Source organism: Talpa occidentalis, unplaced genomic scaffold, assembly GCF_014898055.3.
Source record: "Talpa occidentalis isolate TD23 unplaced genomic scaffold, MPIMG_talOcc4v2.1 talOcc4.5, whole genome shotgun sequence".
Taxonomy (NCBI): domain Eukaryota; kingdom Metazoa; phylum Chordata; class Mammalia; order Eulipotyphla; family Talpidae; genus Talpa; species Talpa occidentalis.
In genome coordinates, this window is record NW_023604861.1 from 7,471,553 (window position 1) to 7,499,288 (window position 27,736).

The following is a 27,736-nucleotide window of genomic DNA, read 5'->3' on the forward strand; positions in this document are numbered from 1 at the left end:
GCAGCGGGCGGCAGGAGAGGTCTGCGCGCCATGTGGGACCCTCCTCCAGTGGCCGGGGAGCAGCCGGGGCTCGAACCGGCGCCGCAGAGGCCGCGGGCAGCTTCGCAACCCAGCGCTCAACCGCTGCGCCACCGTGGAGGCCCGCATTAAATAATCTTGAGGGGGGAAAAAACCAAAACACCAAATTACAAGGGAGTCCAAGTTAACTGCCATCTTAATAATTTGTCAAGCATTTCTTTACTACCAATGGCATGAGAACATGGCTAACTGAATAGGGGAAGTCCTGAAAAAAGAAAATCAAAAAGGTATCTCACAAATAACATGTAAGGTATTTTCTTTTTTTTTTTTTTTTTGTTAGCTTACAAAGTGATCTTTATTGGTTTCTTTCTGCCTCACACAGCATCAAGGTCCCTCCTGGGAATGTGGCATTTGAGGAGATAAATACTTATTTTGCCCTCTACTCATAGGTGGGGGGAAGTTCAATAAAAACAGTAATATAATAACAATAATGACTGATCAATAATAAAATGCCCCCCCCCCCATCATCCCCTAATACATAGCTGGTTGAAGCTTTGAGAAAAAGGACCTTCCCCTTTTTTGGGAAGGGCCAGAGTGTGCCTGGAGACCCCCGCAGTGGTCCCCACCGGTGCCTGTCTCCCACCAAGTAGCCCTTATAAATACCCTCCCAACCTCTCCCTGTAACATGTAAGGTATTTTCATTGTAAAAAATAATCGACAAACTTGAAGACATGCCATTTCAATGCCCTGTCAAACACTGGTACCTAGCACTGCCCAGAGACTTTGGATTGGATAGTATCACTCACTCATCTGGGTGACTGACAGGTCAGGGAGCACAACTCTAAGGCAATGCTTCCCACTGTGAAAAAGAACACTGTCCCAACCATACACCTTCCCCATTCCAAGTGACATGGAAAAACTTAAAACTTGACAGAAAAATTAGTATTTGTACGATTTCTCTCAATAACAAATGCGAAAGGAAGTTTTAGTAAATTAGATTTCCAAATACCAGATTATACGCCAGAATACTGAGTAAGGAAAAAGTTAATTGGGCCCCCAATACCGATGATGCTTTAGGCCTAAATAAACTGCACTTATATTTGTTATCTATTCGTATAGTTACCTTTTTGGTTCAAGTTTAGCAGCCACTAATCTTGCTCCCATGGATCCAGTTTCAACAACATGATAGTATATTTTGATGTCCACGTGGTTGAAGATATAAAATGTATCTCTTTCATGGAATTCTGACTGTGGAACCAAACTTAAAGTTAAAGGCAGAAAACTGGATATAGAAGACTCAAAACATAAAACTTGAAAACAAGTCATAACAAATGGGAAAAGTTAAGTTGGACAGAATTTTAATCCTTGCTCATAAAAATTTTCATTTTTTAAGGTTAAAACTAAGCCAAAAATAAATTGGCAGAGGTATGTTAATGCTTCTTTAATATTTTATTCTTCTTTAAAATGTTTTTATTCTTACATAGAACCTATTAAAAAGAACACAGCTAGTATTTTCTAATTTTCCACTTAGAATAAAACTAACAAACTAAATTTTAAAATATTGTATATTATATGCATGCTACATCTTATATATTAATCACTTTTTCTCCATGGAAGTTTGTAACTTCAGACTTAATACCCTAAATTATTCAAGGGTCTCTGATCAAATCTCAAAAACATTAACCAATGCAACCGATTTCATGATCAAGTTCATGCTAACTTCTAAACAGATCACAGTCATTAAGAGATTAAAACAGGTTGATCTGATTACATAAAATATCTATCCCCAATAAGTTTAATTACTTTCTATATTTATATCTTCACTTTATTCTTCTAATTTAAATATGAAAGAATGGCCTCAAAGACAGACACCTTTCAGACAAAGGCACATCAACCTTCAGCAGTACAGAACTTCACAGACTGAAAACGAGGTCTTTTTGGCACTCCACCATCTACAATTTTTTACATATAAGATTTATGAATCTAACTCTTAAGACAGTGAGAACATGCAGTCCTAGCCCTGAGTAGAGTGCTTAGCATAAACATGTACCCTTAGTAAATGCTGAACTGAATCTGATTTATATCACTGCTAGAGTTAAATTTATATGATCTGTCTTAACTTTAAGATCTTAGTAACTATACTTCAGAATTATATCATTCTATGATTATAACAACAACAACAAAAAGGCAACGAACTGAATTCTTCTACCCAAAAGTCTTATTTTGAAAGGCAGCAGAGAGTTTTACATGAACTCACACTAATAACACAGGCATCTTTTGCATGGCCTTTATCTGTAATGTAGCAGCCAATAGGAAATCCAGGATTACAAAACCTCTGACCATCTTCAACATCGTAACACCACGTTACAGGCATGTTATCCACAATCCTATGCACAGAAATAAGTCATGTTAGAAATCACCAAACGTGACTAAAAATTATTACTCACAACCATGTCATCTCTGTAAATTTTAAGTGCCCTTCCATCAATGCCTTAAGATGCCATCACTGCAATCAAGAAATGTGGTATTTCATAAGTAATAATACTATAGCAATAGCTGATATACTTTTGTGGCAAAAGACTGTAAAGCTTCTTTGAAACTATATAAATATATATAGGAAAAGGAGGAGCTTTATAAATTAATTACTGCAACTACTAATTTAACATCATTATCTAATTATAAATATCTTTAGCAGAACACTCAAAGCTTGAAATAGGTACAAAACAATGCCTATATTTCCTTGGAAGCACTTTTAAAAAAGAACAGTATATAAGCAAATGTCTTTTATTATTCAAGTAATTCAATAAAAAGGAGATATAATTGCAAGATATAGTAAACTCAAGGGCCAGGTGAAAAAGTGAAGATTATAATACCTATTAAAACTGTGGTAATCCAACTTACATCTAAAGGAAATTCTGCGATGAAGCTAGAGAAACAAGTATTTAAAGTTCTACAATGAAAAAAAATTAAAAAAAAAAAAAAAAAACCACAATGAAAGAATCAAATTCTGTAGCATTGAAGTCCAAGCATGTGGTCCCTATGTCCAAAACACATTGCGGGACGCAAATAAAAAAATTACTAGAAATATACTAGTTGTATTCCATTCACATGATCACACTCCAGGGCATATTTTATTTGTTAATTAATGTATGCCTTAGGAAGTAAAATTATGATTCCACGTTCAGTCAAGGTGTTCATTAATGACCTAACAAAACATGTCTCGTCACTTTTAAAAGCTATTTAATAGTACTCGATGTACCAAATTTTAGAATCACCTACACTATTAAGTTGCTTAATAGTATAATCAGCAGGCTAGTAGTTCCCATGAAAAAACTATAAAATATTAGCAGTGTGAAAGCAATGTTGTATAAAATAAATAACCCAGATTTTCTGGAGGCCTAAAGAATGAGGTAATTGCTTTAATTTTTTAGACAGAGAATGAAGTTCAGTCAATGAATATATACTAGTAACACATCAATTGTAACATCTCTATACTATCATACCAGAGAAAGCACTACAAAAAAATAATAGTACTACTCAAAAAATAAGGAATTGGGGGCAGTTCAGGTTTTTAAATATTCTAAATTTATCATTTATATAATGCCTTGCAAGAGTAACCGTTTCCTAGTAATAGGAAAAGCATTAAAAACAACAAACAACTCCGGAAATAAATGTAAAAAATATTGAAATATAATGTTCAGTTACTGCTTTGCTAAATTAGAGTACTATTTATTTTAACTTATAACACCAAAAAATTAACAATTACATCTTTAATCTGATATAGTGAAAAATAGTATAAGAAGATGACTCAAAGTGAAATGCTGGCTCCAATATTTTCCACTGAGGACTCCTTTACTGTTATTAGTTCCTGCTACCCTCTTTGAGTGTCATCTGAAATAACTATTAATCAACCTTCATTAATAATTCATTTCCCCAATAATTAAACTCTGAGTTTCTGATCAGAATGGAATGACCCATACTGCCACAGTTACAATCAGAAAATTGCAGCCAAAAGCAAACTTGGCATTTAAGTTATTCTATATAGTTTTAACATGAGTAAATTAGTATTGCCAACTAGGATTTTGAATTTTTGAACCTAGTACATCATTTCCCCTTCTAATTCAATGGGAGTGGGAGCTGGATCTCATCGAATCGTCTTTAAAGATCCTCTTCAGTCCAATAACCTACAGCACAAGAGTTCTATAACACTACAAAAATTTAAGTATTCTGATAACTAGTTAAATAATTACACTTTTAATCACAAATTATGTAGAGTATATTTGAAGGGAACAGAAATATCTGGTCATGGTATCAAAATATTAGTCAGTTTAAAAAGAATGAAAAGTAGAATGAAAAGGTTACTGACAGAGGAAAGCAAGATGACTCTTATGTTCTAGAGTCCAAAAAAAAGAATAGAAGGGCCCTCCCTGCTGGCATAGGGGTTAAGTCTCAATGCTGTCAAGCTATTACCACTGCAGTAGCCTGAGTTTGATCCCTACCCAGGGAACTAACCCACACATGGTGCAGCAGACCTCTCCTATCTTGCTGCTGCTCCCCTCAGCAGTGTATTTCGTCAGTCTGCCTGTTCTGTTTCCTGCTCTGTCTCTGATGAATCCTCTCACCCTCCTGCACATCTGGCCTGTACCCTGGGTTCTTCTAGAAATAAATAAATAAATCTTAAAAAACAAAAAACAAACAAAAAAATCACCACCACCAAGTGAAATTTAACTGCATATAAATAAGCAAATGTATTCCACGTTATACAGATGCAGCAAGTCACAGTAATTTAGAGGAAAAAAGCTCTTGGTTTTACCAGAAACCAAAGAAATGAGAACATGGACGAGACTTTCCAGTTCATATTTTCACTGAGGGTCAGCTGACCCAAGTCTAATGGACCATTCCTTCTTTCGTCTGACAGTATTTTTTATGTGGCTATGGGGTGTACACAAAGGTTTGGTCAATCAGAATGTGTCCCCCTAATCACAGACTAGTCTTAGACGGGCACATGACCCAAGATTGTCCCCATCTCTCTAGGGTTGTTGGCATTGTGTGAATGGAAGGGAGGAGAGGAGGAACTGAGGGTTAAAAGGGAATATGAGGTGCCAAGTAGGGTGTTGATCCACAGGGCCTGGTTATAGCCAAGCTAAGATCCGTGGTTTCTAACATTCCTGGGTGTGGGTGAATGAGCTGATCTGAGATACTGATAGGCCACTCAACAGGAAGTATGTGAAGACAGGTGAAAATATTCACCACCTCCAGCAACTTACACTTGTTAGATGACGTAAAACATATGTAACCTATGACCCCACAGAAAAAACCAAACATTTATGAGCAAAATTACCTGGAAGATTAACAAAGCCTGTATACTTTAAAAAGCTGGATTTTGAGACTTTATTTTTAATAATCTGTGTCTGGATACTGCATAAGTAAATACTATAATGGAAGCAAAAATAAAATATAGGTCACACAAAATGTATTTTACTAGAAGAGGCTATTTATCAAACATCAAAAGAAAGTTAATTTTGTTTTCCTATGGTCTTTTTCATGGCCAATAAGGCTAAAATAAGGATAATTTCTTAAAGAACATATATGCTCTTATTATTTGTATGTGAATAAGGTAAGTGCTCTACGTACCAAAAGAAGCAGATTATTAGTCACCAAGCACAATTAAAAGAAACTTTAAGCTGTCAGCCTTAGCAATCCTCAAGCAAGAAAGTCACTACTTCATGCTATTATTAGAAAAAAGGGAAATAAAATTTGCTATATTTCTTATCAGTGAATTCATGATATATTCAGTGAAACAGGTTTTGCCTTGAAAAGGAAAAAGTCAAAATCCAAAATCCCCATGTCTTACCAGTGATGCTGATAATTCAGTAACATGCTTTTTTTCAAGAATTCTAACTTTTGTTTGTCTTCAGCTTTCTCTGTATGATATGTTTTTGTACAGACAAGCTTACAGGTTTCCTCCTTATTAAATGTAAACTGTAAAAAAAAAAAGGGAAAAAATAAAATTAAGAATATGCATATCATAGCTAGAATAAAAATGCTGGTCTCATTAAATTACTCAAGTACATTAATAACAAACATTTAAAAATTCCTCATAGTTCAACCATATTTAAAATTCAATCATGTGCCTCCCTGGTGGCACAAAGGATTAAGATGCAACATATGAAGCTTCCGCAGCCTCTGTAGCAGGAGTTCGATCCCCAGGCCGGCCAGGGAACAACCCACATGGCGCAGCAGACCTCTCCCGTTTCACCTGCTGCTCCCCTCAGCAGTGTACTTCGGTCAATCTGCCTGTTCTGTTCCCCACTCTGACTCTGGTGATCCTCTCACCCCCTACACCTCTGGCCTGTACCCCAGTTCTTGTATGCATAAATAAATAAATCTTAAAAAAAAATAATAAAATAAAATTCAATCTTAATGTTTTTCTAAACACTGAAGTCACAATTTTTCTTTTAATAAGTAAGTTTTTATTTTGACTTTTGACAATTTCATCTGCCCACCTTTTTTAAATGAGTCCTAGAAAGGAAAAAAAAACACATGTGAAAGAAACAATGTGCCACGATCATGCTTTTCGAATAATGGAACTGATGGCTTTTAATTTAAAAGCAGACAAATTTTGATGTCTTCATATTCATTCCATGGATATTTGTCAAGGGCCCCCATTTGCCAGGTGATAGACATTCAGCAGTGAACAACACAGATTGTGAGAAAACAAGTATAAAAACTGGATTTCTAACATCAAGGTACACAGGATTCTTTTTATTCATATCCAAAAAGATGGTCAATTTTTAGGATCCTATTTAATAGTAAAGTTGAAACTTTACTAAACCAAAATTTAAAAATTAAGGATTCCTCCAATTTTGGAGTGTAAGACTTGTTTCATGTGTGTAAAATCATATCCACAATGTATTCTACAGTGTAGGCTTAGTAATCGTAACTCAATTATATGGTACTTTAAAAAATGTCTCCTACTTATCTCATTTGCCTAACTAACTATACATTGTCCATAATCATAAACCTTTCAATAAATTCAAACTATTACAGGTGATAAAAGAGGGACAACTTTCACCTCTAAATCATCCATTCTTTTGTAGAATATTTATTAAATTTCCTAAATCAGTTTCTGTGCATCAGCTGACAAACATGTTTCAAGCGCAGCCCACTGCTGCCACCTGTCAGCCTACAGTTTAGTTTAGGCCACACTGCTACTTCTGCAAACACATCACTATTTGTGCAATTATTTAATTTTTTTAACCTGTATGAGTCTTAATAGGTTCCTTTTAAAGAAAGGGAAAAAAAGAAAATGTATACTTGTAAATAAGGGACCTGAGGGACAAGTGTCATTTAGATTAAGCAGAGAGAGTCATCATTAATTCCACCAAAAGTGGCAAATCTTACAGCTTGATTCAAGGTTCAATCTACCTGAGTTTAGGTAAGTCAACTGTATGTTCGACTGTGAAGGAAAATCAGACTGAAGATACTCAGTTATCCTAACCAACACTTATTACCTCATGTCTTCCTCCCAGTACCCCTGAGGTAATCTCTTTTGCGGGATCCTCCTCATCTTCTTCACCTATTAATAGTGAGTGCCACGATGTCCAGTTCTTAGAATTCTTCATTATCTATACCCACTCCCTTGGGGATCACATCAATTCCTGGCTTTAAATACTATTCATGCACTGATGATTTTCAAATGTGAATGTCTAGGCTGAATCCCTTTTCCAAACTCCAGACATAGTCACCTGGTTATCAACGTGTCCACTTGGATGCCTAATGAACACACCTCACACTCACCATTTCCCCAAACCTGCTCCTCCATACCCTACCTCCCATCCCTCAGTAAATGTTGGGCATGGCCACTTTCAACACCTCACCCCTTTTGATACCTCATGATCTGCTCTTACATGTCTTTTTTTTTTTTTTAAACAATAGCTGGGGTACAGGCCAGAGGCGTGGAAGGGTGAGAGGATTCACCAGAGACAGAGTGGGGAGCAGAATAGGTAGATGGACCTAAAGCACTGCTGAGGGGAGCAGCGGGCGCAACAGGAGAGGTCTGCCGCACCATGTGGGAATCTCCCTGGCAGGCCGGGAATTGAACCTGCACTGCAGAGGCTGCGGAGGCTTCACAGCGCTGTGCTCAACCCGCTGCGCCACCAGGAAGGCCCCTGCTCTTACATGTCTTAATGACTGTGGAAGCCACCTCATTGTCTTTTGGCTTCTCTCTGCTCTCCCATGGTCCATTCTTAACAGCAGCCCTGGAGGTCCTGCTAAAATCAAATCTAAGCCAACTCAAAACCCTCCAATGCTAATCATCTCACTCAGATGTACAGGCCACGGTCTTCATAGTGGTCTAAGAGTTACTTACGCTGTGGGTCCCATTATTCTTTGCCCCCATTCCTGCTCTTCCCTATCCTGCTCACTTACTCAAGTTACACCAATTTTTTCTGCACCCTGAACAGAGTAAGAAAACTCTTATTTTGAGACCTTTGCATTTGCTCCCCACTTCCCCTGGAACATCTTCCTCTCAGATATTCACATGCACACCTCCCTTACTTGCCTCAGTCTTTTGCTCAAATGTCAACTTCTCAGTCAGACTTTCTCTGGCCTATTTAAAATTGCAAATTCTCCATCCACCTCCCCTGATTTATTTTTGATAGCTCTTTCATTAGCAACTGGCACAGTACATATTTCAGTAATTCATTTCCTTCTGCAATCAGCATATACAATCCACAAAGGAAGAGATTTTTGTCTTCTTCACTGCTGTATCCCACACCTTCCACAGCGTCTGGCACATGAAAGGCACTTGACAAATGCGTTAACTGAGTAAACGAATGAACGGGAGTTGTTAGACGAGATGCGATTTTATGATCCTGACACGGGCCCTGTTTCATAATACACATGATGTCTTGCACCGTTATTTCCCTGCTCTCAGCAGAAGTCACAGATAAAAGATGGCAAAGCAGATGTGAGGTTTTGTTTTATTTCTGGCTGTTTCCATTGTTTTGACTACAGATCTGCAATAAGGCAAAATTCTTTGAAAATAAAGGACAATCAATCAATACTGAACAATACAGGTCAATACATTTATGAATGGCTTGAAAAAACAATCTGATCTCTTAGCCCCATGTTTCTGCCCACTTATGTGCCTTGGTCTTAAGAAACTCCTGTGGTATCCTGATCCTGGGGGCTTCAGGAATTTGTTTTAGGGAAAGTCTTCATCGTAAAAACATTTAGGAACCTCCAGGATGTTAGATGTGCACCCTTTCCTGGTTTTTTTCTTTTAAATGTACTTTTATTTTTTTATTTTTTAAAGATTTATTCATGCATACAAGAAGTGGGGTACAGGCCAGAAGCATGGGAGGGTGAGAGGATTCATCACAGACAGAGTGGGGAGCAGAATAGGCAGCTGACTGAAAAACACTGCTGAGGGGAGCAGCGGGCTAGACAGGAGAGGTCTGCTGCGCCATGTGGGATTCTCGCCGGCTGGCTGGGATCGAACCCACGTTACAGAGGCCGCGGACAGCTTCACAGCACTGAGCTCAACCGCCTGCGCCACCAGGATTTTTAAGTACTCCTGCTCTTCTATTTCACCTCAATTTCCAGGACAAAGGAATAAATCTGAAAAGCACTGGGACTAAAAGCATAAGCAAGACACAGTCTTTACACATAAATAAATGCACCCTAAATGGGATCCTACTAAGTAAGCAATTTGCCGTTAAGAGTGCCCCAAATGGACACAACTTCTCCGTGGGTTTGAGCTTGCGGCTAGCTATCCTGTTTGCCGTTGTCTGTCCTGCGCAGACATTCACTCTAGAGATGCCTGCTGCCCCTCAAGTTCAGAGCATTACTGAGGCTCTTCTCTTCCATCATTTCTCGAGGCTCAGGGATAAGTAAACAGAAAGATAAGGCTGAAACACCACAGGAGTATTTTAATTTGATTTGTAATATGCCCGAAAGTCACCCTCTGCTACATAAAGAATGCAGTTACTTCCCAAATAATCTTTCAAAATATCACACCAGGGAGATGCTACACAGTCAATATGCTTCCTCTTCTCAATGCCAGTCCCTGCGTCTATACACCTGTTCTTCCTCCCCAGTAATTCCATTTAATTAGACCTTTAAATCTATTGTCTTTAAAATTTTTTTAAAAAATACCGGCATCTTCCCCCCAGTGCTTCACAGCTTGGGTACAGAGCTGGAGGAAGTACGATGGTTAGCGGGACCAACCAAGCCTTGAGGATTTGCAGAGTAGCTACCCAGTTAATAAATGCCAAGAGAGACAAAATGAGAGTGCTTAGTGAGAAAGCAGGAGAGGTGGCTAACCATGGGGTGCAAGCCACAGATGAGGAGGATGTGATGCCAAAAGGGAGAACTGTCAAGTAGGGGCATAAAGTAAAGCCATTAAAATGAATATGCTCTGGGCCTCCCTGGTGGTGCAGGCAGTTGAGCGCCATACTGTGAGGCTGTCCGCGGCGTCTGCAGCGCAGGTTTGATCCCGGCTGGCCGTTGAGAATCCCCCATGGCGCAGCAGACCTCTCCTGTCTCACCCACTGCTCCCCTCAGCAGTGTATTTCGTCAGTCTGCCTGTTCTGCTCCCTGCTCTGTCTCTGGTGGGTCCTCTCACCCTCCCGCACATCTGGCCTATGCTCTGGTTCTTGTATAAATAAAAAAAATCTTTAAAAAAATAAAATAAAATGAATATGCTCATGTGGAGAGATGCCGAAGGGAGAATGTTAAAAGAACAATGCACAGTTGCAGAATGTGCTAAAATATAAATAAGTCTCTCTAATCTTATTTATATAGCTTGTAAATGCATGGAAAATTTCAGGAAAGATTAACTAGAAACTGATGTGGAACTGGAGGGAAGACTTACTTTTCATTTTATATTCTTCTGTACCATTTAATTTTTTTATAGTGACACATTATTATAAACTAGTTTAATTTTATGGAGATTGGTATTCACTGTGCAAGAGCGCAGATATAAATTGACGCAGCAACTGTGCAATACAGAAGAATAGGCTTTTATTAAAAGACAACAGGTTCGAAAGATAGAACAAGTCTGGATGATGATTAAGTACATATAATGAAGAAAATATCCTGTGCTGTGCTTACTTTGGTTTAACTGATGTCTCAAAATGTATCAAAGATGTTCCAAATATACTTTCGTTCTTTCTTTTTTGTTTTTAAAGATTTATTTTTATACAAGAATTGGGGTACAGGCCAGAGCTGCGGAGGGTGAGAGGATTCACCAGAGACAGAGTGGGAAACAGAACAGGAAGATCTACTGAAATACACTGCTGAGGGGAGCATCAGGAGAGCAGGCGAGGTCTGCTGCGCCATGTGGGTTTCTCCCTGGCCGGCCAGGGATCGAACTCGTGATACAGTGGCAGCGGATTGCTTCAGAGGTTGCGTCTTAACCCTTGAGCCACCAGGGAGGCCCTCCAAATATACTTTCAATGATCAAAAAGGATAGTTCCCCTAAGTCCTGGGGCATAGTGCTGCATTTGCTAATAGAGAAAAATCTATGACTACTGCTCCAAAGGGCTGGGTGGGTGGAGATGTAGATCAGCGAGGGCATGACTGAAGCTGAATGCCAGGTCCCCATAAGATGAGGCAGGGTCTGAGTGGTTCTTCAGACTGCTACCTTATTATTTATAATACAGGCTGCACAGACATTAAGACGAACTTATCCATGACACAGCATAAGAAGTGGGAACCTACGAAAGGATTCCTGGTTGCAAAAGAGAAATGAATTCCTCCTTAGCAATGAGCGCTAAGTTATTGCAGGCTTTTTTGTTAGGGAAAAAGAAAGACGCAACTAAATAACTTTTATTTAAGCTGAATACAAACCTTATACGGTGAAGGTTCGATTCTTTCCCCGAATAACACCTGACCAAGATTTTCAGATGGGCGTTTTCCTTCTGAGGCTTGGCAAAAATCAAACCTGGGGGGGAAATATTTAAGTTTTTAAACATAAAAGCAAACAATGACACAGCAAACCCCTCATCAATTTTGAGGGCATATTAGATAATGATCACTCTAGCAGCTCTAGTAGAAGAAGAAATATATTCACAATCCAAGTTCCATATACCACACCTCACCAATTAAAAAAAAAAAAAAATCAAAACCAATGCCCTAGAATGCATTCATTGCTAAAAAAGTCTTTTAAGACATAAATTTCAGAGTTTAAAAAATTGACACATAATGTGTTTTTGTTACACCTTTATTTTTCAAGTAGATTTTATATAATTTATCCCCTTTTAAGTTTCTAATCCAAATCTTTACTTAATAATGACAGTTTCAGAAGATGTGTCAAATTTGTCAGGGTTTATATCTCATCTCAATACACTGGCCAGGTCATCCCAACACTAGCAGTCAGGTCTGACTTACTTCCAGCCCTCTGTTCTCATTTCCTTGCATTACTAACCAGATTTTAACAAAGCTTTGTTTAAACCTGACTTCAGTTTTATTATGGAAAGTTAAAGGACACCTGGAATGATATGTAAAGCACAGTGATGGCTCCAGATTACATTCCTAAGACGAAGGGACATCTCAGGTAATAAAAAACTGAGGCGAGCGAGACCCCAAATAAAGACTCCTCATCTACTGACATAAGAGCACCACTGAGGTTTCCCAAGAATAAGCACAAAGACTGAAGAGATGTTTATTTAATAAAACAAACAAAAACTAGGAAGAGCATTATGCATCCAATAGTTACATAAAGCATTATGCATCCAACAGTTACCCATTCATGAGTCTTGTACCCTCATACATGTTCAGGCACATGGATTCTTACAGGATAGTCTTATTTTTCTGTCTGTACTTTTTTATTTTTTTACAGAAAACACATATTTTTCCCCAAAACTTAGATACCAGAGGAATTTAGAAACCAACTAAAATTCAGGAACTATGGTTTATACCATATTTGATATAGTCAAATGACTAACAAATGTTCAGTGTTTTTTATAGTATCAAAGAGGGAAATACATATTCATAGAGAGAGAACTAGTGTGACAAATCATATCTGGATCTGTATGCTCTCTACAAAGGAATAAAAGAATGAAGTAGCTTAGTTGTGTATTAACATGGAAAGATGCCCACAATAGCTTCAGTAAGAAAAATAAGGTGCAGATAAAATACTATGAACGTACTTTAAAGACAAAAAAAGGGTATGATTGTTAAGTACATATCAGAATATGCAGGAAAAAAACATGGAAGAGAAACATCAAGTAATTATTTTTAGGAACTTTTATTATATAAGACCAGGATCTTGTTTTAAAATGTGTGGTATTTTTAATAATTAAAAACTTAAAAGAAAAAAGGTTTTTCTGTCCAGTCAGATAAAAAAGGAAATCCACTGTTTTAGTTAGTACCTCTGTTGTACTGTAAAGCAATATAAAAAGATCACCTTTCACATTTTCTTAGAAATAAAGAATATTCCTTAAAAAATGTTTTTAGGACTTGTACATTTTTAAAATGCATATGGATTGTGGAAAATTCAAGTTTTGAATGTAAAAATTCTGATGAATCACATAAAATTTTATGCAAAAACCAAGCCAAAAAACTTACGCAGTATATTCATAAGGAAGAACAGATTCCACTGAGTCAAGTCTGTTAACAAATAGTTCTATTTCAGCCTGAAAATAAGGAAACACAGAATTAGAATATAAACAACTAGAGACGAAAACTTCAGTTGTGCTTTGAACTGAAAAGGAATTTGAAATGTGAACTTTTATGATATCCGAGACAATTTAAAGAATTTTCTTATAAATACATCAATTGAATGAATCTATATGCATGTAAATTACACCAAAATAATTTTTAGAGTTGTAACTGTCTCCAGTATTTTCTAAGTGTTTTTTAAGTTATAACATTTCTAAAAAATCAAATATTTTATCTAAACCATTCATCACATCAATATAGATGCCGTTTTTTAAAAAATCTGGTTTCCAAATTCAGCATTTCATTCTGCAGCAAAAAAATTTTAAACTATTTTTTAACATTTCACAGCAATAGCAATCAAGAAATGTTGACAGTAGGCAATAAATTTCTAGATGAACTCTACTGGAAGTACAATCCCATGTACATGAGTACTCACTTAAGCAGACAGGAGACATACTGACAACATGATCTAACTTTAAAATCTGCTTTGCTCAATTTGAGAATGCTGAACTGCTGTACAAAGATGCTGAAGGCATTCAGAAAGACTAACTCTTTCTTAGACTAAGTTCAACAATGGAGGAGGGGAGAGAAACTATCAAGTTCCAAGGAGACAGGGCTAATTGAAAGCTACCCCTTCCTACTCAAGTCCCCTCATTTCTCTAACTTATACTTGAAGTTTCACAAGACCCAAAATAACATGCTCATTCTCTTAATAGGAGTACCCTGACTCAAGGCAGAACTTTTTAGTTGAGGAAGTCGGAGAGTAATTTGTGCCCTGCAGCATTTTCGGTGCTAACCAGTGCAATCACACAGGAGCTGCACCTCTGGGCCAAGTATATTAGAGTTCCACTGAGACATTTACCTCTGGACTCTGGGATTAAGAGGCATAAAGACACATTTGCCACTTTCATCCCATTCACTAGTTCTGCCAGCAGTCCTCTGATACTTTAACATCCCCAAAATGTGACTTGATGGCAAGAATACAGACTCTGGGTCCTGTCTGGGTGAGTTCAAATCCCTGTTCTACTGCTTATTATTGATGACTTTGATCAAATTATTTAACATCTAAGTTTCCTCATGGGTGCTTTAGTTTCCTGGTGCAAGATTGGGATAATTGTATTTTTCTCAGAGGGGTATGAAAATTAAATGAGCTAGTAGTATTTACAAATACTTCAAACAATGTCTTACACCCAAAGTCCTACATATTTGTAACATAAACAAAACCCAAATACTTTGGATTAGGGAATGCCAAAACTACACTGCTCACCCATTAAAATGATAACCCGATATCCACGAAACACAAAGGAAGGCCTTTGCAGGTAGTACTGGAAAACAGCCTCACTGGCAAGCAAGAAAATTCTACTTAAAAGAAATGACAGCGCAATGGCAACACTGTCTCAAACACACAAAAAAGTAACTGCCTTTCCTGTATAAAATATTCAAGGGGGCCTCCCTGGTGGCAGAGGGTTTAAAGCCACAGGGCTATCAAACTATCACCAGCCACTGTGACATGAGTTCCATCCCTGGTAAGGGAGGTGACCTGCATGGCGCAGCAGACCTCTCCTTGTCTCGCCCACTGCCCCCCTCAGCAGTGTATTTCAGTCGATCCACCTGTTCTGCTCCCCACTCTGTCTCTGGTGAATCCTCTCACCACCCCCCATCTTTGGTCTACACCCCAGTTCTTGTATGCATAAATAAATCTTTAAAAAATATTCAAGATTATCATTGGTCATGTTAGCTAAAAAGATAATGCAACTTGAGAGGCTTACCTAATTAACACTAACATATTCAACTGTTATAAAATGCAAAATTCCTAGGCGATGAACTTCTCTAACAAAATAATTTTCCCTAATTAGAAGGGATCAAAACTGCTATAAAGTTATGTCAAAACTCAAGCAATCTGTTTTAACGAAGACTAAAATGTCCTAAAAGGCTAATAATCCAGCTCAGAACTTTAGCTTTCTTCCTAGAAAGGAATGTCGCTATTATATTCTATGCAGCTTTCTGTTCTCAGTTTCAAAATCTGTAAAACCCATTTTCACCACACAGGCAAAATCCCTTGTGCTACAATCAAGCCTTGCTCAGTACAACTGATTAAGAATAGGAACTCAGAAGCTACCTAGGCTGTCTGGGTTTAAATCCTGCCCCTGACCATTACTGGCTGTGTGATCTTGGGCCAGTTTCTTCACTACTCTGTGCCTTGGTTTTCTCATCTATAGAACAGAGTTCGTAACAGTAATTTCTGCTCAAGCAGATTTTGAGAAAATTCAAGAACAGTGCATGGCACAAAAAGTACTATGTAAGTATTTACTGCCATTCTACAGTGTCCAATATTACTTCTACACCATCAGATACAGTAACCACCGGCCACACATGGCTATTGGTCACTTAAAGTGTGATCAGTGTGGCTGAAGAGAGCTGAATTTAAAATTTTATTTACTTTTGAATAAAATTTAAATAGTCATAGGAGGCTAATGGCTTCCATATTGAACAATACAGTAATGGAAAAGAATAAAATATTTCCTAGTAATACTTATATGCCCTTTTCATATACTTAACATTTTTACTCTGGTCATCACCATCTTTTCTTTACCAGGAAAAACAACTCTTATATTGTTAGTCCATCCCAGAGTAGAAAGCTTTTCCTTGATTTGCAGGATATGCAATCTCTATCACAAATTATATAAATAATTGTGAAAGCAGCCATAGACATTATTTAAGTGAATACAGTCCAATAAAACTTTATTTAGACAACAAGATTTGATTTTCACTCACCACTAATTATTATCCCCTGCCCCCAATCACTTAAAAATATAAACACAATTCTGTGCTCAAGGACACTAAAAAACCAGGCTGCAAGTAGAACGTACCCATCGGCAGCTGACCCTTGGGTTGTTTGTAGATATTTTTCAATATTCTTTTAATTCACATCTTAAAGAGTACAGGGTTCAAGACCTGATGCTATGTGAAAAATGTTAGGAAGCTGTTCGATGGCATATAAACTTACTGTACAGGTTTTTTCCATCTGCTAATGGGTGGGTATATTTCCTTTGAAAGGTCTTACTTTTGAATCATGTATCACCTTGATCACGCCAGCTGCTTTTCTCAGGACTTCGCCCTCCTCGTATATTTTTTTTTAAAGGTACGTCACGGAGAATTACAAGATGTAGAAATCAGTTTCACATATGCATAGAGTGACATTAGGCATTTCATCAGCCTTTCTGGCCAGAAGCATAAATTCTTCATCTCTTGAAGAAGATGACACTCATCTCTTTTCTATGTTCCATTCCTGACAGCTTAGAGCTCATCATCTCAAAATTGTAACTGGTCAGGGGCAAAAATTCCCAAACACTTCAAATAGTCTTTCTTAACTTGTCCACCAACAAATTAATTTACAACTTTTTGCTCTCTCTCAGAACATTTAAGAGGGCTTCTGGAATATACGCCCATCAGCTTTACTATGTGTAATACTACTAAGCAAACCAAAACATTTCACACTCATTCTCTGCTAAATTTATGGTTCAAGTGCGTGTCAAGCACCTGTCCTGGAAACCCCAGGGACCATCCCCCATGTACTTACTGTCTGCTCCACCCCTCCCTTAAACACTACTTTCATTCCAACTTAACCTTGTTCAAAAACAATCTTATCAAATCTTTAGAAGTCAAATTGACTGGCTCCCTGTAAGCCTACAATAAGTCTCTGAATAATTTTAGAAGTCAAGAAAATTTCTCTTCCAAAAACTATGTTAATCTACTATTTATATAATTTAGTGTCATTTTAACAGATTTAACGCATTTTCCTCCCTTTTAGCCTATAGCCCAAAGACCCAAACACTTTTCCCCCTCATTTTCTTATTTGCATATTATTAGTTTTTTACCCATTTACACTTAGCATTTTATTATTTAGTATCAAATCTCCATTAAATTAAATTTACTTCATCATGAACTTTTCCTGATCTGGTGAAGTAGCTTCAACTTCTACTCCTAATAGCAAAGGTGTTACCGACATCTAACAAGCACATTTGGGGCTAGCTCTGTTATTTATAAGGATGTCTACAATCATCAAGGACTGTCCACAAAATTTCCAAAATAGCAAAATCCAAAAATAATAATTCTCACAAATCTTTCATTTAAAGGCAAAATTGATTTTAACACACAGCACAGAAGTAGAGGAAGTATGGAGTCAGACTGTGAGTTCATTTTAAAATCTAGGCCTATTCTTAATAATGTGTCTTTTAGGAAATTAGTAATTCTGAATATAAGGAATGACTGAGGTACTAATAATGTAGAAAACATTGCAGAAATCTGTCCACAGTTGGGAGGCTCTAACTCTAAGTTAAAAGACAAAATTATTAGCATAGCTGTTATCTACCGTGAAAATGTTCAGTTTCTGGATATTGCAGAATCCAAACACTTATTAACATAAATATAACCCTGAGGTCTGTATGTGTGTGGGGGAGGAGAGTTCCATCTTCTACCCCTCCCATTAAAGGACATTAAAGTAAACCTGTTTATGCCTGTTCATTACTCTTTTCTTGGCTATAGTCAAATTAAGAGGAAGATAATAATCAAGTGCAATTCTCATCGTAACTTCATGAGCTAGGGATTACTTGCTCTACTTTAAAACAAAGAAATGAGTTCAAAATCTGGATTGCTGACTCAAAGAAAGTGAGTAAACGCCAACTACTGCTATCATCACTTTTAATTAATTTCAGTAGCTCTCAGTTCTCAAAATGGCAGTAGAGCAAATGTTAAAACCTAGAAAAGTAATGAGACTGTGTTTGCGATTTCATGAAGGGCTTAGTGCTGAAACACATAAACATAAGTGACAAACATCATGGCATTCATCCCTAAAAAACATAAATATACACACAGATAAAACAAAAATATAAACAGCTGTGGGCTCCAGATATGGTCTAGGTGTATATACAGGAAGTCATTATACTAGTCTTTCAACTTTTTGAATTTAGAAATTGTCACAATTAAATTTGGAAAAAGAAAAGCCTTCAAAGTTAAGAGTAGACTTATTATGAAGCAATGGAATAAATCACAGCAGTAAGAAATAAAGATGAAAGTGTTAATTTAGTGCAGAAAGATGGTCTAAAGCAACAAGGATGCAGACAAAAGAAGTGTTAGGTAGGGGAAATAGAATTTGCAATTAATGTGAAAACTAAAGAACATTCATAACAATAAATCCTGAAAAAAAAAATCACAAGAAATTCATTCAATCCACACAATTTACTTAATGCCTACAATGTTTTGTACCAGACACTGTGACTAATATAATACAAATATATGAACACTGGCCTTCAAAGTTTTCATAATCCAGAAGGGGGCAACACAGAATACACACAAGAAAAAGAGAAAAATGGCATTTATGTGTTCTTGGGGTAGCTACCAAATCTCTATGGAATTAATTTTTCTTATTAAACTAACAATGTGTTGTACAAGGGCAATATTTGATCAATTTTGACTCTAAATATCTTCTCTATTTCCCACCTAAAAGTCAACTAAGTGCCATGTCCTGGAAATGTGTGTTAAATAGACATAGTCAATTCCAAAATATCACTGACATGGCTTGAAAGGGTCTTAAACGTTACTTATTTCACATTCTCACTTTCAAACCATCTCAACTGAGTTACCAGAAGCATGAAAGTTGTGACAAAATTAAACATTTTAAGGTAGTTACAAATAAATCCCAAGGCAAGATTCAGGAAAATCATAATCTCATTATGATCTTGAGATTGTAATCTCCAGAAATTTTTTTATGGAAATGATTTTATCTAGAGTACTACTGTCACTCAAATGTACAATTTATTTCTAGTTCTAATCTGGCTCCTTCTACCTCTGATCCCAGCGTAGGTCACAATTACATTACTTTAATGCTTTAAGGAACACGGGCCAAAACCACAGGATTGCATTTTTCCCTATTTCCTTGTCTTTGTTTCTGCTTTTATTCTACCCCAACTGCTATCACATCAGTCCCAGGAAACATGACACATACAACTGGTTTTCACTGTAGAAAGAAATCTCAGTGAAGAAATGTGACTTAGCACTAGGAGCAAACGAAGTAACTGCTACTAAAGGGTTTGAGTACCAAAGCAGTCATATAAGGGGAAAACTGTGAGTATTTCAACTGATTAATACTGGAGACGTCCAAAGGGGCAAAAATTCTGAAGAAGGGAAGTCTGTACTCAGGCATAATAAAAAACCCCAACAGAAACTCTAGAATTCACGAATGGCATGTTCATGAGCAATGGCGTTATCTGACCAGCAATATCTAGAAGATGATCTCCTAATACTAAGGTTCTTCCTTCCTCACTGAAAAACGAACTGCTGATTTTAGACTATGTGAAAGGAATCAATATTAAATGTGACTACTTAAAAATTGATTACATAGATGAAGAGTTTTTTGTTGACAACTGCATTAATTGTGGAAGTCCAGAACCATGAGCCGTCAGGCATCTCCTGGGTAAGGCAGAAAAGGTAGAAAGCACTCAGTGTGTGAAAGGTACAACAGTGGCCAGACATGGGAAGAATCCAGACCTTGAAGGCAGAGACTCGTGGGTTTGCATCCTGGCTTCACTACTATCTAGTACAAATTCACTAGCTGTGCATGCTTGAATAGCACAGGTCTTACCCAGTGTCAGTTCTTCATCTAAAAATCACAGGGCTGTTCTGAGGATTAACAAATGTTAATCTGGCACAGGGTACACAAATTTTAGTCTTTATCATTATAAGCAAATAATAATAAATACGTTTGATAGGTGAGAAGAAAAAAAAAATCTCACAATCTCCTCCAAAGCCTTTCATCAATAATTGATTTTAATGGCAACAGAGAATGACCTTGCAAAACACTTTCAAGCAGCTACAATTAACTACACACTTACTGAGAGCACAAGTGATTAAACAAAACAAAATAAAACAAAACAAAATAAACAAAAAAACCCACAACCCTAGATGAACAGGAAGTAAAGAGCTTGAGGAACTGGGTTCTTCTTTTGACAGTGCATAGACCAGACTCAGAATTTATGTCTGTCTGTGTGCCTGTGTTGAGGGTGTGGGATACCAGAGCACAAGTCTGACTTTACTTCAGATTATTTCCAATGCCATATTTTGTATTGGAAACAATATCTGGTATACTCATACACTGATCAATTTCCAGAAACTAAGAATGTGTTCTCATTTCAGGAAAAACTAGGGGAATGTGAAATTATCACTAAATATATACCACATAAATCAATAAATATACAAGTAAATTTATTTTTACTTAACTATTTCAAAATCCTCATGTGTTTCTGTGGTTGGGTTAAAATAAGTGGACGCAGACATTCATTGTTCAGAGAAACTGTTCTCTTGAATTTCACTTATTCCATATTTATAGAAAACTGTCCTGAAAATTACATGTAATTTATAAAAAGCTTATAAAAATAACTACAAAGAAAGGAATTAAGAGTATGATTCTGACTGTTTCCTTTCAATCAGAAAGCTGTTAACCTATCTGAAAACGGGCAGGGGGTGGGGGAGCAACCCACCAGGGCATGTATTTGGTCATTTTCCCTTAGTGCACAGGAAAAGAAAATCTTAATCTTTCATCTAAGGAAAGATCTACACATCAAACTGTAAAAAAAATTGGCAGATGTTTTGGAGAGTTTAGGTGTTAGGTCTAAATTTACGTGACAAGCCAGTAATTACTTGAAAGTTAAAAGCAACAAAGGTAAATTGCTCGCTAATTTTCAGTTATTAGCCATCAAATGCCACTCAGCTATTTAAGACTCAATCTAGAGTTAAAGAACATGAAGCAGTTAACCAAAATGGTCAAAAGTTCTATAAAATAGATTAGAAATGCAGTTTACCCTGTGAAGATATCCACTGCAGATCAGGGTCTGATATTACTTATCGCAATTAACATACTATTTTTTAAAAGTAAAATATAGATTCTAAAGGAAAGGTATACCGTGGTAATCTTTTCTTACTATGGTTTCCAAAACTAACAAAGGAAGGCAAATAGAAGGAAAAAAAGAGAACCGTCTATAACAATGAAAGTTAATGCCACATTAAAAGATATTTTAGATACTATCACATAACTATTAAATTGATAAATAAAACTTAGTTTAGCTAATGGCAAGTAAATCAAACCTGATAATATTAAGTAAAACAATAAAATCGTTTCTTTGATGTAATGCTATATCTGCAAAAATACAAATAATTCCGCCTAAATATTCCAGCAAAGCTATTTACAATAGAGAAAAATTGGAACCAATCTAAATGTCAAGCAAAAAATGGTTCAACAAAATTTAATAAAATACTACATAGCACCAAAATCAGTAAGAATGTGCACTATGTTGATACTCAAATGTGTGTGTATATACGCAACGATACCAAGTTAAAAAAAAAAAAAAGCCACAGAACACACTATTTATGAAGGCTAATAAATCAGAGGTTAGAGAAATATAAACAAAATTTTATGTTCACCTGATTTGCTTTCTCTGCCAATAAACTGAACATAAAATAATTTTAAAAGGTGAAAAATCACCAAATCCTCAGAATTCTTTTGACTGCCTTTCAATATACACAGTGAGCTTACTACTGGACATGGATTTTACAGTACATGTAAAGACTATACTATCAATATATAGATCACACTTGTGCTAAAGAAAGATACACTGATTTAGGGCCTCCCCGGTGGCGCAGCGGTTGAGCGCTGGGTTGCGAAGCTGCCCGCAGCCTCTGCAGCGCCGGTTCGATCCCCGGCTGCTCCCCGGCAACCGGAGGAGGGTCCCACATGGCGAGCAGACCTCTCCTGCCGCCCGCTGCTCCCCTCAGCAGTGTACTTCGGTCCTTCTGCCTGCTCTGCTCCCCGCTCTGGCTCTGGTGAATTCTCTCACCCTCCTGTGCTTCCGACTGTACCCAGTGCTTGTATAAATAAATAAATAAATCTTAAAAAAAAAAAAAAAAAGAAAGATACACTGATTTCATCTCTACACTTTATCAATATTTTAAATCACAACAATAATAAATACACTTTTTCTGAGAAATGCAAAATACCTTTCCAGGGGAATATATAATAAGTAAACGATTATTCCTATTTTGCCACTGAAAACTCTGATGGAAGCAGTGTCAATGACTTGTCCAATTCATCCAACTGCTGTTTCCCTACTCTAACAGCATCTTCTGGAAGTAATTACTCCATTTCATTTCAAAATTACTCCATTTCATTTCAAAAATCACCATTTCTAATTTTTAAAATTAAATCCCTTCAACTTTTCTGAACAGTGTATACAAGACTGCACTCTTTAATATGAAGTAACAACAAAATTGCTAATGCCCTGATTGAATTGATGAAAATTTAAACCTTTTACTGTTTTTCTACTATGGGAAGCTACGAGCAGAAATATTAAAGTTTACTTGAAATTTTCTTCACCGGCTAGTCAACCTACAGTGAAACACTGCTGGAAGTAAATTCTTCTCTTCTCCTAAAAAGTTTCCACTGATCAAGATTGTGAGAGCAACTGCAACAAGATTAAACTCAACCACCTCACAACAAGATCTGCCTTGCCTACTTTATGCCCACACCTTTGAGAATTAAAAATACAAAAGGCTTCTTGAAATTAGCCGAAAGTTAACTTACAAGTAGCTACTTAAAGAAGGACCTGTTAAGAAAACAACAGCCAGCCAACTGCCCACCACCTGCACATGTCACTCCTCAGTTCTCCCAAGTGTCACTTCCTCTCTGCAGCTTTCCTGGAAGGCTCCCGGCCACCCGTGTCTCCTCGCTTCTGTTCTGGAGCGCTCTGGACAGCTATCTGTCATAACTTATCAGATTTCAATAATCTGTTCATAGGCTTACAACCCTTCACTTTGAGGTTCCTAGAAGACAAGGGATACAATTTCAGTGACGCAAAAAAAAAAAAAAAAAAATACAACACAGGACACACGACTGCTGTTAAAGTTTAAAGAACAAACACGAGGTCCCAAAGGCTGGATACTGAAGTATCCGTGGAAAAACCCGCGTGGCGGGAGTCCGGCTCTCCCCCCACTGGGAAGCACCATCATTCACGGGCTCCCCAAAAGTGAAAGCCTCCTGCACGGCAGGTTGGAAGAGGTGCAGTTTCCAAACACTGCTGGCTGGACTAAGCCTCCAAGAGCCTCAGACATTTCTAGACAAGCGAGCTTTTAAACAAAAACGGGAAAATGCTATGAAACATTTAACAGCTTCTTTAATACCCTCAAAGAAGTTCAACATTCACAGCTACCGTAAAGCCCGCAGTAATAAAATAAACGCCAGCTTAAAAAAAAAAAAACAAAACACACAAGCAAACTTAGGGAAGGCATTTATGGACTGTAAAAGCGCACTGACGACGGCGGCAACTGTTGAAATCACTAACAGTGTCAAAGCGAGCCTCTCGCCCCGAAACCCGCGCACGGACAGCGCCCGTCCCGGCCGCCCGCAGCCTGTTGCTCCTCCTCGGACTCTCCACGGCGTGGAAAGGTCGGAGGGAGGCAAAGTTTTCCCTGGGAAGAAAACTCGGTTCCCCCCACGGCTGCCCGGCGAAGCGAGCAAAACCGACCCTGGGAAGCGAACCCCCGCCCCGGAGGCCGCCGGCGTCCCGCGGGGAGCGGCCCGGCAGCCCCTCCCGCCGCGGCGACCCCGCGCCAGCCCCGCAGAAGGCCCCGGGGCGAGCCGCGAGGTGAGGGCCCGTCCGGCCCGGGACAGCCCCGCGGGAGCCGGGAGAGCCGGACGCGGCGCAAAGTCGCGAACAAAGAATGACCCGAGGACCCGACGGCGGCCGCAGCTCCGCGCGCTCGGCCCGGGGTGCGCGGGCCCTCGGGGGGGGCCGCTCCGCGCAGCCCGGGAGCCCCGCCCGCCCCGGCTCCGGGAGACGCGCGGCCCGGCCCGCAGGCGGCGGCGACCCCCAGGCCCCCCGGCGACGGCCCCGGCCCGCCGCCCCCCGCCGCCCGCGCCCGGCCGCGCCCACCTTGCACTCGTCGCTCCGCTTCTCCTCGTCGCAGAAGTTGACGGGCGCCAGGCCCGGCAGGTAGAAGGCGGCGGCGCGGCGCGGGCCCGGGGCCGCCCCCAGCAGGAGCAGCGCCAGCAGCCACAGCCGCGGCCACCGAGGCGGAGACGCGGCCGGCCTCGCGCTCATGACGGCCGTTTCGGGGTCCGGGCGGCGCGCCGAGGGGCCGACGGGGGACGCAGGGCGGGGAGGCTCGGGGTCCACGACCAGGCCGCCCGCGCTGAGGGACGCGGCCCGCGACGAGAGTTCCGGTTGCGCCAGGAGACACCGCGGCTCCCGCAACAGAAACCGAACCGGACCTCGACGGAGCATGCGCGCCGCCGCCCGCACATGCTCAGTGGGAGCGCGGCCCGCGCCGGGCGCTTCCGGGACGGAGCGGGGGATCCGCTCTCCGCGTCTTCCGCCGGCCGCCGGGGGGCGGGGCGGGGCGGGGCGGGGCGGGCGGCGCTCGCTCCCTGGGGGCGCGGCGGGGCTGCCGCTCGCGGGGCGGCGGGGCTCGCGGCTTTCCTTTCCCCTAAACACCGTGGGGTTTCGCGCCGCACCACCCGCGTGGTAGAACCCGTGCGCCACAAAGTACTTGGTGAAGGAGGCGGAGTCGGTGCCGCGAGGACGAGTTCTGCAGAGTCCAGATGGGGAGGAGTGTGAGGAAACATGGGAGCACCCGGCGGGAGTCCTCCCGCAGCCACTCAGGAGTGTGAGGAAACATGGGAGCACCCGGCGGGAGTCCTCCCGCAGCCACTCAGAGGAGTGTGAGGAAACATGGGAGCTCCCGGCGGGAGTCCTCCCGCAGCCACTCAGAGGAGTGTGAGAAAACATGGGAGCTCCCGGCGGGAGTCCTCCCGCAGCCACTCAGAGGAGTGTGAGGAAACATGGGAGCTCCCAGAGGGAGTCCTCCCGCAGCCACTCAGAGGAGTGTGAGGAAACATGGGAGCACCCGGCGGGAGTCCTCCCGCAGCCACTCAGAGGAGTGTGAGGAAACATGGGAGCTCCCGGCGGGAGTCCTCCCGCAGCCACTCAGAGGAGTGTGAGGAAACATGGGAGCACCCGGCGGGAGTCCTCCCGCAGCCACTCAGAGGAGTGTGAGGAAACATGGGAGCTCCCGGCGGGAGTCCTCCCGCAGCCACTCAGAGGAGTGTGAGGAAACATGGGGAGCATCCGGCGGGAGTCCTCCCGCAGCCACTCAGAGGTGTTTGCTCGGCCGGTTCCGAGCATTAGACATGCTCGCGCTTTCTTCGTGGCACAGCAATGGCACAAAATAAACAGACCTTTTAGGGGAATGGAAATGAGCTGGGCAGAAAAATGGCAGGAGGCGAATAGAAGGGAGGGCTGACGTCTCTTTGCAAAAGAACATAGGCACGCGTGAGAGCTCTGTGAGTGAAGTTGTTCAAGCGGAGTAGCAATCTAATAGGGCTTTTCTGGAGCAAATTCCTGTCACTTATCCGTGTTTGTCTATGCACAGACGTATGTGTGGTGCATTTTCTTAGTATTTATTTAGGGAAACTTGCTTCTGGTGATAGAAAAGCAATTCAACTGAGCTTTAGACTTAAAATACTTAAGAAAAATGCATCAACTTAGACTAAATAGCAAGAAATCATAGCCGTGGAGTATTTCCAGATTGGAATTCAAGAATGGACAAGTCTGCTAAATGAGCAATTCAGGATCCAAGCAATCCTGTCTCAGTTCTTCTGGGCGTTTGCATTCTTAGCCCTTGGAAAGTTTATAATGTTCATCCACTTTTCAGAGGAATCTATTACCCTGCAAAAAAAGTTACGAACCACTCTTCTGTACTGTGGAGGTAGCAAGACCAATAAATTATAAAGTTCTTTTATAAAGTTTGCACTAGGAGCTCCTTCTTTGTACCACTGCTGTCTAGCTATGTGTGACCTTTGCAAATTAATTTATCAAGAGCCAGTGGTAGCAAGAACTGGAAAGCAGAGAGAAAAAGAATGTCCATCTTGTTAAGGTTTTTGTAAATATTAAATGAGAAAAAAAATTGGACATTAAGTGTGGTGGGACCTGAGCCAAGAATAACATCATCTGTGTCCTAGAACCCACTGAACTGCATTACTTGGGGCTATGATTATGGGAACCTTAATGCTTAAGGAAACTGTTTCTGGATGTTGATATCAGTGCCTGGGGAACATAACTGATAACACAGAAACAAGCAACTACTCCAGAAATACTATAAATCCTCTTGTGTGGACTACACCTAGACCCACTGGCACCACCCCACCCCACCCCAGACCTGAGAATGAAGAAACTTTCCCCATTCCCACATGTCCCCACCTTCCTTCCTAGCCTATATAACCTTCCTTCCCTTGCCATTGTGGAGGTAGCTTTTCTTGAGTATTGCCTCTGCTGTCCGCCCAACATGGTGTCATTCACTAATAAAATACTTCTTTCGTGAAACCACGTCATGGTTCAGACCTTGGCTTTCTGAGCGTGACCAACTTAGATCGGTAGGTCAGTGACGAGTACTCGAGTACTGCGCACGTAGCTTGGTTCAAGGATGACAGCCTTTTTTCTTTTTTTGCAACAAAAGCCAATCTATCAGGGGCCTCACCAATACAAGTGTGTCTATGTTGTTTGCCCTGTCACACCCTCTCCTTCCAGTAAATCGATTAATGTATTGGTTGAACACCTACTTTGGGCTTGGGGAAAGAATGTACAATATTTTGTACTTGAAGTCATGGGCATTTCCAATATAATAAGAAGCAGATGTTCTCCATTAACAGAAAAGTCACAAAATGACTTTTATTATTTCACTGTGCCCTCCCCAACCTTCCTCCTCCTTTCCCCCTCTCAGGAAAAGGCACCACTGCCCCTCTGCTTCTCAAGCCCCAAACCTAGGAATTCACCTACATTTTTGTTCCTTTGTAACAGGGTGGTCCCCAGAAAAGGGGGAGGTTCCAGGTTCCCTGCCCCACCCAAATGGAGGGTGGAGCTGAGCAGGGAGAGAAGAAGCTGCAGAGGAGACTGAGAAGGAGGAAGCAGGATGGAGCCAGGAGGAGACCTGGAGGAGGCCCCTCTCC

The 27,736-nt window shown here is 40.0% G+C and overlaps 1 protein-coding gene across 1 annotated transcript in view; it reads right to left on the reverse strand.

Moving 5' to 3' along the window:
• Window positions 1-25,044, reverse strand: part of TM9SF2 (transmembrane 9 superfamily member 2) — a 48,580-nt gene extending 23,536 nt beyond the window's left edge. Inside the window, exons 1-6 of the mRNA XM_037528753.2 lie at window positions 24,666-25,044; window positions 13,594-13,661; window positions 11,875-11,968; window positions 5,873-6,000; window positions 2,276-2,405; window positions 1,142-1,266 (exon numbers count right to left, since the gene is read on the reverse strand). Of these exons, the coding sequence (XP_037384650.1) occupies window positions 1,142-1,266; window positions 2,276-2,405; window positions 5,873-6,000; window positions 11,875-11,968; window positions 13,594-13,661; window positions 24,666-25,016 (896 nt within the window). The 5' untranslated portion in view covers window positions 25,017-25,044. The remainder of the gene's footprint in view (window positions 1-1,141; window positions 1,267-2,275; window positions 2,406-5,872; window positions 6,001-11,874; window positions 11,969-13,593; window positions 13,662-24,665) is intronic.
• Between the last annotated feature and the right edge of the window lie 2,692 nt (window positions 25,045-27,736).